Source organism: Elephantulus edwardii, unplaced genomic scaffold (assembly GCF_000299155.1).
Source record: "Elephantulus edwardii isolate Elephantulus edwardi_28Jun2011 unplaced genomic scaffold, EleEdw1.0 scaffold00374, whole genome shotgun sequence".
NCBI classification, from domain to species: Eukaryota; Metazoa; Chordata; class Mammalia; order Macroscelidea; family Macroscelididae; genus Elephantulus; species Elephantulus edwardii.
In genome coordinates, this window is record NW_006400124.1 from 1,481,953 (window position 1) to 1,494,497 (window position 12,545).

Below are 12,545 nucleotides of genomic sequence, written 5' to 3' on the forward strand. Positions count from 1 at the left end.
CGCGTCGGCGCCGCCCGCTCCCGGCCCGCCCCCTATGGGCCCCGGCTAGAGGCGCCCCACCGCCGGCCCGCGGAGCCCCGATGCTGGCCCGGAGGAAGCCGGTGCTGCCGGCGCTCACCATCAACCCCGCCATCGCCGAGGGTCCGTCCCCTACGAGCGAGGGCGCGTCCGAGTAAGTGGCCCGAGGCCGCCGGGGGTCCTGAGATGGGGCTCGGGGCGCTTGGGGAGAGGCGGGGAGGGGTCCCTCCGCGGAGAACGCGAGGTTGGGGCTCTGAATGGTGGAGCTGGAGGAGGGGTGCCCCTTCGGAGCGGAAAAGGGGTCTCCGAGCAGCGGGGCCAAGGGGGTTTCGTACGGGACGAGACGGGGTGAGAGGAAGCCTGCGGTGGAGGAGGGGGTGAGGGGCCCCCGAGAGCGACGTCAGGGCCGAGGGCAGTGGTCGGGAGGCGGCCTGAGGGTCCTGGGGTCGGGATGCCGTGAAGGGGGTGTCGGTGGGGGGCGGGGAGGACAAGGGAGTCCTGAGGCACCGGGACCCTCCGGTATTGAGGCCAAGCGGAGGGGTGCCCTTAGGGGCCAGGGGGAGGTGGGGAGCGTCCGTGAGAGAGGGGACACCAAGAAAGCAAGAGGAATGGGGTCCCTGAAGGGCCAGGGTGCATGGGGTCCATAGAAATCAGGATGCATGGGGTCCCGGAGGGGCCATGGATGGATGGGGGCATCACAGGGGTCGGGGATGGATGGGGGGCCCAGAGGGGTCAGGGTGCATGGGGACCCTGAAGGATTAGGGCAGATGGGGTCCCACAGGGGTCATGGATGGATGGGATCCCAGAAGGGTTAGTGTGGATGAGGTCCCTGAGGGGTCAGGATGGATGGGGCCCAGAAGGATCAGGGCAGATGGGGTCCCACAGGGGTCATGGATGGATGGGGGTCCCTGCAGAGTCAGGATGGATGGGGCCCAGAAGAATCAGGGCAGATGGGGTCTCTGAGATGTAGGTGTGGAGGAGAGGATCAGAAGGAACAAAACTGGGGTCCATCCCTGAGCTGTAAGGATAGGTGAGGGTCAGAATTGGAGATCCCTAAAGGATTGGGATGGAGGAGGAGCCCCAGAATCCAGAATTGTGGGTCCCTGAGGTCTGGGGGTGGGGTTCTAGAGAGGACTATCATTGGGGAGATCTCTGAGGTGTGGGGACGAAGGAAGGGTTCTGGGGAAGGGACCCTGAGGTATAGGGGTGAGGCGAGGTCCCTGAACGTCAGAATTGGAGGTACCCAAAGAGCTTTGGGATGGGGAAGCCTGAGGCCCAGATCCTGCTGGTTTGGGGTTGGGGTGGATCCTCCGGGTGGGGAAGAGCCCAAGTTGGTGAAGAGTCTGTAGAAAGAAGGAGATGGCAGGGATGGGCAGAGGTGGATGGGGGGGGCAAGGGGACCCCTGGCAGCCAGTGAGCAGGTTCTGCAGCCAGTGGCCTCGAAAAGCCTAAAGGAGCAAGCCAGGCAGAGAGGAAGAGGAGGGGATGGGAGTGGGGCACACTGGGGTGCGTCTGGAAGGCCTGAGTGGTGAGGGAAAGCAGGACAGTGAGGAGGGGGCCCTCAGGACCGTGAGCACCTCTCCTGTCCCCACTGGGGAGACGTACAGACCAGACTGAGGGCTGTACCTCAGGGTGTGTGGGTGTGGGTGTGTAGAGTGTCGGTGTCTGGGTGTCTGTGGTGTGTGGGTGTCGGGTGGCCACTGCCTCGGAGCACGAAGCTGGGCCCTGGGCATGTTCTCGTTCCCACAGTCCACTGCCAGGTCTCTGTCAGACTCGATCTCCATCTTCTGTACCTTGTTACCCATCTTGTCAAGAATAGCCCCGGTCCAGGGGTCCAGGAGGCCCCCGTTGAAATTCCTGGGGTGGTGGTGGCTTTGTTTCATCTTCTGACTTCTGATGAGAAAGGTGCACAACAGAACTTACCCCGTTCACCACTTCTGTGTGGCCAGGTCACTGGAAGTGGTCACTGCTCACATCTGTCACCTCCCTCCTCCTCTTCTGTGTCCTCACGTGGATTCTGTGGCCTTAGAGCCCCATCTTTTTTAGAGTTGGGGTGTTGTCGCTGTGTCAGGTGGGAAATTCTTCCGTCAGATGCAAAGCTCAGCACAGACCCGCTGTTGGTTTAGATTCATAGTGACACAGGGGTGGTTTTTGCTCAGTGTCCCCCAAGTTGTGTCCGGACAGTGGATTCGGGCCCCCACCAGTCACACTTGTTCCGTGAGTCTGACATCCAGTAGGAGCTGGGGGTTTTTTTTTTAATTTTTTTTATTATTATGAGAGAGTGTGTGTGTGTGTGTGTGTGTGTGTGTGTGTGTCTGTCTGTCTGTCTGTCTGTCTGTCTGTCTGTCTGTCTGTGTGTGTGTACCGTCAAATCAGATCTGACTGGTACAGGAGGAGATTGTCCCTCCTTTTCCCAGCAAGCAGAGCATCTGGTGGATTTGAACCGGGCATCTCTGGGATTGCAGTGCAGTTTCGAGCTGGAGGTTTTATAACCTTGGTTGAGTTGCCATTACATTTAACCTGGGTGAGTCAGCTGACTCAAAGGATGTGCTTCCGGGTCATAAGGCAGTCCTTCGCAGGTTCTTACCTCAGGGATAAAGCCCTGACCCCTTGTTCTTTGACACATGTGCTCATCAGAGCTTCCCCCACTCTCACCCCCCATTGCTTTTTCCTTGTCTGCGTTCGGCAGGTATTCTTTGAGCACCTGCCAGGCCCCAGGTCCTGTCTACGGATCTCAGGATAGGCAGGGTCCTGAATTTGGCCTTTGGAAGAAGCACCCAACTCCACACCTTCTAGAAGAACATTGCAGCACCACTTCAGGTGACCGGGCCATCTCTGATCCTCACCTACGTGGTCCTCTGCTCCTACCTCTTTAAACTGGAGGAGTAATGGTAGGATTTCAGGATCAGAAGGTTCTGGAAGGAAGGTCCAGGCCAGCCCTTCACTCCAGTGAGATTCCCTCTGTGCCGTCTCCCCCAGGTGGGCACAGATGCATTAGGCTGGCTGAAATCTGGGGGGCAGCCCCTTCCCCTGGTGAATTTGTTCCAGCTTCCTCTCGAGCTGAGTAACCTGTGACTGCAGCTTTGGAATGAAGTTTGTCCAAAGTGAGGTGAGCTGTGGGCGTGAACTAGATTCCAGACTGTAAAGGCTTAGTACATCGAACAAGTCTTACAAAGTAAATCGCCACTAGCTTTTCAGATTGCCTTTGTGCTGAAAAAAAAACAACAACAACAAAAGGCTCTGGTAGCACAGTAGTTAAAGAACCTGGCTAAAAGGTTGATGGTTTGAACCCACCAGCTACTACGTGGGAGAAAAATGTAGTGGTTTGCTTCTGTGAAAACGTTCCATCTTTGGGGAGCTGTGGTGGCCTAATGGCAAAAAGCTGCACTGCAACCCCAGAGGCACACGGTTCAAATCCACCAGATGCTTTGCTGGAGAAGGAGGGACAATCTCCTCCTGTACCAGTCAGATCCGATTGGACAGTACACACGCAAAATAATGAAATTTTTTAAAAAAATTAAAATTCCGAAGAAAGCTATGTTAAATCTTTTCTAGAATGAAAATTACCTGTAAAAAGACATGAGGTTTCAGGGAGCTCTGGTGGCCTAGTGGCAAGGAGCTGCAACTACAATCCCAGAGGCACACGGTTCGAATCCACCAGATGCTCTGCCAGGAAAAGGAGGGACAATCTCCTCCTGTACCAGTCAGATCTGATTTGATGGTACACTCACACACACACACAAAGACATGAGGTTTCAAGTCCTTCCCTCATCACTCCATTCCAGCACTTAAAGGAATAAATTTGAGTTATCTGATTAGAAAAATAAATAAAAATAAAAATTCCTTCTTTGAAACCCCTTCTGTGCTCTTCTCTCTGACCCTCAGGGTCACTGTGCATTAGGATCCGTTTGGTGATAGGGGCCTGTAGATTTTGATGAGAGACCCTGGTGGTTCAGTGGTTTAGCAGTTGGCTGCAGTTCAGTCCCCCCAGGAGCTCCTCAGAGACAAGATCTATAAAGACTACAGTGTCGGAAACCCGGCGGGGGCAGTTCCACTCTCATATGGGTCACTAGGAGTCAGAATTGACTTGATGCGCCCAACAACAATATGTTGGAAGGCCACTGTATTTGGCATGTGGCATAAACAATTCCTGTCATTAACTCACCTGTTTACCTCTTTCAGCACAGCACCTAGAGCAGGCCATGCTGGGCATGTTCTGCTTGGACAGCCCCGGCTTGGTTCATCCACAGCTTAGCCGAGGGACATGCCAGTCTAACTCGTGTCAGAGTAGCATGTGCTTTACAGGGGTTTTATAGGGCTGACTTTTAAGATCACCAGGCCTTTATTCCTAGGTGCCTCTGGGTGGACTCCAGCCTCGAATGTTTCACTTGGCAGCTGAACACGTCACTGTTGGTACCACCCAGGGTCCCTGCTGTATGCTTCAGGTTTGGGTTCAAAGTGAAGGCATTAGTGGAGAGAGCTAAATCAAAATTTCCTTTGAAAATTCCCTAATTCAGGATAAAAGTAGGTCTTGGGCAGAGTCCGTAGAAAATGTGGACTAAAACTCAAAATCCAAACATAGCCAGGTTTACTGGTCTGACAGGACACTGGTGGGAATCCTGAGATGACGACTTAGAGCCACCCTTGAAGGCTGAAACTAAACTAAACCATGTGTGCAACTTTCAGGCAGACAGGAGACAGGCCTACAGAGTGGTCAGTGATGCCAGGGAGGTGTTCTTACAACACTTCAGCACTCCTTACAGCTACGCTAGATCGGAAAGGCAGCATCTGCCAGAAGCAGGAAGGATGAGTGGAAGCAGGACTCACAGAGGAGGAGGGGGAAGAGTGCAGTTACACTGTAGGTATGGTAATTAACATCCTGAAACGACGTCTGAGCGGTTGAGTGGAAAACCAATTTTCCCTGTAAACTTCTACTTAAATCAGAGTTTAAAAACACAAAGATTATCTTTACCACCTCAGCGATAATAAAGATAGAAAGAACATTTCTTTAAATCACCCAAGAATGTGCACGGTTTGTTTTTAATAATCTGGTTCAGGAATGAGTGTGTGGGAATGTATGGCGTTTACTGTACCTTATGGGATGCAGTATAAAGGACTCAGAATGTTCTGGAATTGTCTATATACTTAAATTATGGTTCTCCTTAACCCCCTTGAGGTACATCTGTTTATTTCATGTCCATTTAAGTGTGTGCAGAGGCATGTTCCTGCATTGACCTTCTGGTCTGAGTTCTTGGCTCTGAGACCTCAGGAGACCAGTTAGCCTCCTCGTTCCTTGAAATCCTGGTGGTCTTTGCCCACTCAACCCCATCTCAGCTCCCCAGTCCCATACCTCCTTCAGGGTGTAGTTGGGGACAGGACTCCTGGGTCCAGGCACCGGTACCTGCAGCTGTGCCCAGCACAGCCTGAAATCAGAGAGCTGCTGTGTACTGTGTCATAGAATCTGCTCCCTGACCTTGTGAGCAGGGCTGCAGGTGCCATCCTCAGCCCCTGCACCAGTGTGTCTGGGGGGGGAGTGCACACATCCCTCTCTCCTGCTCTGTCTAGGCGGGGGCGGGGGCTGGGTGAGGGCGTCCCTTGGTTACCCGCTGAGCCTTGCTGACCCTCACCCTCGGGGTCTCTGCAGAGCGAACTTGGCAGACCTCCAGAAGAAGCTCGAGGAATTGGAGCTAGACGAGCAGCAGAAGAAGCGTCTGGAAGCCTTCCTCACCCAGAAGGCCAAGGTTGGCGAGCTCAAGGATGACGACTTTGAGCGGATCTCAGAGCTGGGAGCCGGAAATGGTGGGGTGGTCACCAAAGTCCAGCACAGGCCCTCGGGCCTCATCATGGCCAGGAAGGTGAGCAGCAGAGGGCAGAGCCCTCCGGCCGGTGCTCTGGGGCAAACATGACAGGTGGGTTCCCTTGGCAACAGGCAAGAGGAGAAGGCTTCAGGTCTGTCTTCTGATTGGCTCTTCCCATGGCGGATTATCAGTGAAGAAGGTTCTAGTTAGAATGTAGCAACCTCAGCTGGCCTCCCGCACCCCCCTTCCATTTTTCTTTTGATGGCTGACTTCTGCCTTTGAGACCTTTCGAAGTTTGGGTTTCAAAAACCTTTCTGGACTGTTTAGACTAGCTGCAGAGGCGGGTAGAGTGTGGTTTTCAAGAAAGAAAAGTGGAGGCATCAAAAGCCAGCATCACTGGTACCTTGCAGCCCAAGAGAGCTTTGTAGACCCGGGTGTACTGCTGCTGCTGGGCAGTGGTCCCTTGGGCATAGAAGGGTCTATGGACAAAGGGGCGACCAAACCACCCTTCAGGCTTCTGCTCGTGGTAGTGCTGGTTGTGGTGCAAAGTTCTGGGTTTCCTTCATCGTCTTTGAGGTTGGGAGAACTCAGCCCCCCTCTCTGTTTCGGGCGGTGTGAGGAGTTGAGAAGACGAGGGTGTGACCATTTTAGGATGTGGTGGTAGGAGCTGCTGTCAAGGCCGCCTGGACTCTTGGGAACCCCCAGTCAGTCCCCAGGGAAAAGGCTGCCTGGTCCTGTGTCAACCCCGTAGTCAGGCATCAGGCCATCGTGCTCCACGGGGTTCTCAGTATCTGATTATCAGAATTAGATGGCCCGGCCTTTCTTCCTAGTTCTTAGTCTGGAAGCACCACTGGAACCTCTTGTGCTTCCTGGCAATGTGCAGGCCTTCATGGACAGATGACTGGTGTCTCTGCAGAGACAGGCATTGGCCAGGAGTTGAACCTGGGCCTCCTGCGTGGGAGAAGCGCTCTGCCTCTGAGCCACCTGCATCCACATGAGTGGCTTATAGCTAAATTTGTCAGAGCCCTTTCTGCTTAGACACCGTTGAGTACATAGAGATGCATCCGTTCAGCCTTCTTGAACATCCAGGGGTCCGGCAGCACTGAAGGGTCTTTGTGAAGAGGGTGTATGTGGTTCCAGGTGGCATTCAGCATTGCAGATGGTTCTCCTCTCCCTCTAAGCACGTCCTCCCTCCAGACATCTGTAGCCGAGCACTTTCTATTTTGGTCCCCACGCTGCAGGCCGTTGCCTTCAAACCAGAACAGCATGGTGTCTTGGTCTGCTTTGCCTGCAGCCTGGGCAACAAAAGGAAAAAATCGTGATTCTGCTGGCCCCAGACCATTTGAGAGTGGGACAGTGGTCAGCCAGACCAGGTCGCAGGCATGCTGTGAAGTCAAGGTGGACCTGGTACGTGTAGGTTCAAAGCACAGGGCACCCACGGAAAGACACGAGTGAGCTGGGGCCCTGACTTCTGGGGTGGGGGTGTTTCTCTACAGCTTTGTTGCAGCCTGGAGTTTAAGGTGTGGGAGTTTAAAGTTGGGGGATGAGGTCCCTGAGTGGCAGCTGCTAAGGAGAGCTGGGAAGGTTGAGTCCGCACAGCAGTGCCTCGGAAGGAGAGGCTGCCGAGTGCAGTTCCACTCCGACACGCTGCAGAACCCGGAAGGGACAAGTTTTGTGACTGCATTAGGTTATCTCCGTCTTACTCCTGAGTGTGACATTAACGCGTGACGTCCCCTTGGGCAAGCCGGGTTGTGTGTACATGGGACTCTATGGACTGTTTGCACCTTCTGTGAGTGCACTGTTTACAACAGAGAAGTTGACAGTTCAGACCCACCCCTTGCCGCTGCCTGATGATCCGCTTTCTTAAACATGAAAACGGCATGAAGTATGGCCCTCCCCTGTAACAGCTGGGGTCCCCGTGTGTCAGAAGTAGGAGCAAAGCCTCGGTGGTCTTACTTTAATTCACACGTGTCTCTGGTTGTACGCCCCGTAAGTCACAAGGTGCCCTGGCTGGGAATTGAATACAGACGTCCTGTGCAGGAGGCACGCATTGTACCACTGGGCAGAACTGCTTTTAGGTGCCCTTGAGTCGATGGTGACTTGGCGGCCCTGTGAGTCGCTCTTTGGGGTGACTCGCTCCTGAGCACCCCCGCGTGCAGCTCCTAGTTGAGCTCAGCCTGCACGGTCTCCTCCTAGACACAGGAGGCCGCTTCCTCCTGAGAGCCCACTGTCTTGTCAGCTTGCTGGTATGAGTGACCACGTTCCCCGCACAGTGTTGGCACAGGGTGCATCCGTTCCTAACTTGCACAGGAAGGTCTCCTGCCTGCTGACCCCTGTGCTGTGGACTGCAGCCCCTGAGGGACCAGGAGCTGAGCCAGGCCCAGGCCGGGGCTCCTTGCGGTCCTGTGAATGCAGGTTCCCTGTGAGACCAGTTTCCCTTGAGTGTTGCGTGGCATCTGGCTTACCCTGAAGATGGGAAATTTGAAATTCAGCCCTGGGCATTTTGCATCCCCGTGCGTCTCTGCACTGCTGGGGATCAGATTCCCACTCTTGAAACCCTCTAGGACAGAGTAGAACTGCCCAGTGGGGTTTCCAAGGCCTCCGGCCCCACTCGAGTGGACTGCCACGTCTTGCTTTGGCGTCCCCCTTCTCAAAAAATACTTCAGCAGACAGCAGCCTCTGCCCAGCCATCCCGACTGCTGGGTGGAATTCTTGCTTCCCCAGGGAAGACTGGATTCCAGGCATTCCGAGCTCCAGGACAGACTCACTTATCAGATCTTCAAGACAAGCTGCCCAGAGGTAGAGGGGGGGGGGGTTGGGAGAAGCTTCTGGAAGGCCCAGCAGCAGTGTGGTTGCCAGCATGCCCCTGGCTGTCTATGCTCTCCTAGCCAGCGTGGCGGCGGGGGGAGCCTCAGAATCACTTCACGCTGCTGATGCTGTCAGGTTGACTACCGTGCATAACGACCCCACGGGACCATGGAGGTGCCTCCGAGACAGTCAGCACGCCAGCTCTTTCTCTCCAGGAGCCTGGAGCTGCTTTTCCCATCACCTGGATCATTCCCGACCCAGCACTCGATGGGGTTTGTGATGGGATCCTCCACTCCTGCGTTTGCTGTCCCTTTTCTCCTCTCCCTGCAGCAGACATGGGGCAGCATCGCGTCCTCGGTGTCTGCTTACCTCATCAGTTAGGCCCCATGGCCTGGGTGAGGGAAGGGGAAGGTGGATGGGAGGACCTGGGAGCCCACTCCATAGGGAGCGTCCCTGGACTGGCCCAAAGACAAACCTGCTCCTCAGCCAGGCCGGCCAGTTACACCTGCCCTGCAGGCTGTCGTCAGCCGCACAGGTGCCCGCTAATGTCTCTCCCCACCCTCGCTTATTATCCTCGCTCCTCACACACCCTCCCCTCCAGAGAATTGTGTCCACCTGGACCCGTGCAGACCCGCGTGTCACCGTGGAGCTGGGTTCCAGCAAGTTCTCAGTGGGAATGTTTGAGAAGCACATAGCCTTTCTTCATAGGCACCTCTGGGCGCACGTGTGCCTCACCCCAGAGGACTCCATGACGCCCCTGAGCCATGGTGCTGAGGCCCTGCAGTCATCTCTGGCCCCTCAGGTTCTGGATCTGGAGTGTCCCTGTTCAGTACGGCGGCCCCTGGGCTCGTGTTGCCACTGAGTGCTGAAATGTCATCGGTCTAAACTAGGCAAGAGTCACCTCTGCCAGTCAGCATGTCGCCTACTGTGGGGGCTTCTGCATTCCTGTGAGGCTAGAAGCTGTGCCCTTAGAATTTCAAATACTAATGGCCACCCACAGTGGACAGGTTTCAGCCCAACTTTCAGACTAAGAAGAAAGGCCTGGAAATTGACTCCTGAGAATCAGCTGTGATCGCTACAGAATGCGATCTAACACTGCTGGCGGACGAGCCCCGAGGGTGGGAACACGCAGAGTACACACAGGACCACGGCTGCAGCGTGGAAGGCCCAACACCACTTCTTCTCTTGGCCTTGGGGACACCGTGAGCCCAGGCAGGCTTGACAGCAGCCAACAAAAAGATTTTGAAGGTTTGGTAGGGGAAACTACCTTGCTGGTAACTCCCATTGAGATGAGTGGCTGAAATGCTCATTTCTGCTGCATTGAGTTCAGCAACCCACGTGAAGATGTGCGCCTGTCTTCTTCACTGGGGCATCTGAAGTTTTGTCAGCTCTCCTGTTTCAGCCACCCCTCCCGCTCCACCAACTTGGCTGTGCTCACCCTTCAAAGCAGGCTTCCCACCCCTCAGAGCAGGCCTCCCCCCCACGCCGCACGGCCAGGCCTCCCACCTTTCAGAGCAGGCCTCGCCTCCCCTCCCCTCCAATGCCGCACGGCCAGGCCTAGTGAGGAGGCACCCCCGCACAGGTGTAAGCCTACCTCCTACAGCATCCTGGGCTTCTGGTACCTTCTACCACTGTCCTGCCCGGTGTGGCTGTCGGGCAGAGGCTTTGCTGGGGAAGGCCAGGTGCTGGGTGCCATGGCTTCAGGTCGCCGCCTCCAGCTACTGTCCCCAAGGTCACAGAGTCAAAGGCACAGGCCTGCTGAGCAGGTGGCGCCTGCCCCTCCCCACAGGCTGGCCAGGTCAGCGTCGTGCACGCCATGCATACTTCACACCACATGCCCTTGAACAGGCAGCCTTTGTCCCTCGCCCACTCCACCTGCCCTCCCACCCCTCCGCTTGGCAGCCTCCTGCCCCTCCTTGGAAGCCCAGCCCAGTGTCACCTGCTCCCTGAGCCACCACAGCGTGTCTGCTCACAGTGTCTGAGCTGCTAGCCCAGCGTGTCCGCGCCTGTCTTCACCCCGATTCTGGGATGGTCTTCATACTCTCCATCAGCCAGTGTCATCCACACTCCGGGCACATGTCCGTGGACTTGACCGCGTCGTGTTCACACACAGCACTGGCTCCATCCTCTGTTACTCTGCAGCAGGTGTGTTGTGATGCTGGCTGCTCTGCCGCTGGCATCTCACATGCCAACAGGGTCACTTCACGGTGGACAGGTCTCAGCAGATCTTCCAGACTGAGATCAGGAAGGCAGGCCGGGCAGTGCACATCCCTGGATCAGCCAGTGAGACCCTGTGGACCCAGTGGAGTCCCCCAAGTTGAAAGGCCCCTGAAATCCACAGGACCACAGAGTGGGCTCAACAGACTGAGGCCCTGGGGGTGCTCGGCCGGCCAGCACCTGGTGCTGTCACCCGTGGGCCTGCGCTGTGTGGGGCTGGCAGCCAGCGTGACAGCACTACCTGCGGCGCTGCAGGCTCCCAGTTCACTTGGGGGGTCCTTGTTGAGGCAGCTGGAGGTGTGTCAGCAGGTGGTCGTCCTCACATGGCCGTGCTGTTCCCTTCCACTGTGCTGTGGGCAGTCAGAGCTCTAGTGGTGCAGTGGATTATGTGCTAGACTACTGACCAGGACAGCAGCTGGGCTCCAGCCACTGTAAGGGAGAGAGGGTCACTGGGAGTTGCCTCGACACCGGCAGGAGATGGAGTCAGTGATAAGTTCTGTCCGATCCAGCAGAGGTGGAAGGAGAATTGAGTCTCGGGCGGATGGTCAGGTGGTCTGTCTCCTGGAGGGCCAAGGCGGGGCCCCTCGGGCTGAGAGTGTAATAGCCCCAGGGGCATTCTCGCTCAGGCCTTGGGACTGGCTGCAGCTTTGCACAGTGCTGCTGGTAATGGCAGCCCAGCCGGCCCCTTCCTGACAGCCTTGCATGTAACACAGTGAAATGGTGCGTGGTGTTCTCGAGTCTGCTCGCTGTAGTCCCTGTGTGTTTCAGGTGCCTCTCAGCCCAGGAGGCCCCATCTTCCAGTCCTTCGTCAGACAGTATTGTGTGATTCTCGATTAACATTCTGAGGTGGGTTGCCTGGCCTTTCTTCTCATCTGTCTTGGTTTGGAAGCTCCACTGAAATGGGGGGGCCCTGCTGGTATGCAGGTAGCGTGGCTCGCAGTGTCTCAGCAGCGTGCAGCCACGGCCGAACACCAACGGACCAGTGCTGGCGTACAGATGTAGTGTCATCTGCATAGTTGAGGGAATAAAACCAAACTTCTCAGCTGTGATGAAATAAAGTATTTGCTTGCTTGGTTTAACAACTCTGTAGACTTAGTAATTCACGCTTTCAAAACAGTTAGATGGTTTTCTGAGTATTTGTAGGTTCATGCCTCCATCATTACCACAAATTGAGGAGGTCTCCGTGACCCCTGAAGAAAGCCACACCCCTGCTGGCAGCCAGCCCCGGGCATTCACTGGCCAGCTCTGCCCCCTGGTTCGCCACGGGGCATTCCACGGTTGGGGTCAAGCACAGTGCTCTGCCATGGCCCCTTTCTGTCTGGCTTTCTCGCTTGTCCTCTCCCCCTCACGGCTCCCCAGATCACAGCATGTCATGCTCCGTTCCGTGCCTGGAGCTTGTCCTTGGGGGCAGACACGGCCCCGTGCACAGTGCTGCTGGGACCGTGGTGCACACGCGTCCACCTGAGTCCCGGCTTTGGGGCAGAGACCCAGGAGCGCGTTTTCCTGGCTGCTCAGTGCTGGATGCTGTTCTGAACACCTCGAGGCCCACGACCAGTGCCCCCCTTGCCTGCTGCCCGTCACCCCACGGCCTCCTACCCTCTTGCCTTGCAGCTGATCCACCTGGAGATCAAGCCGGCCATCCGGAACCAGATCATACGAGAGCTGCAGGTCCTCCATGAGTGCAACTCCCCATACATCGTCGGC

At 56.0% G+C, this 12,545-nt stretch overlaps 1 protein-coding gene across 1 annotated transcript in view; it reads left to right on the forward strand.

The window, feature by feature from the left end:
• Window positions 1–80: 80 nt before the first annotated feature.
• The window catches only part of MAP2K2 (mitogen-activated protein kinase kinase 2), a 27,459-nt gene continuing 14,994 nt past the window's right edge, over window positions 81–12,545 (forward strand). The window contains exons 1-3 of the mRNA XM_006902165.1: window positions 81–172; window positions 5,663–5,873; window positions 12,453–12,543. Of these exons, the coding sequence (XP_006902227.1) occupies window positions 81–172; window positions 5,663–5,873; window positions 12,453–12,543 (394 nt within the window). The remainder of the gene's footprint in view (window positions 173–5,662; window positions 5,874–12,452; window positions 12,544–12,545) is intronic.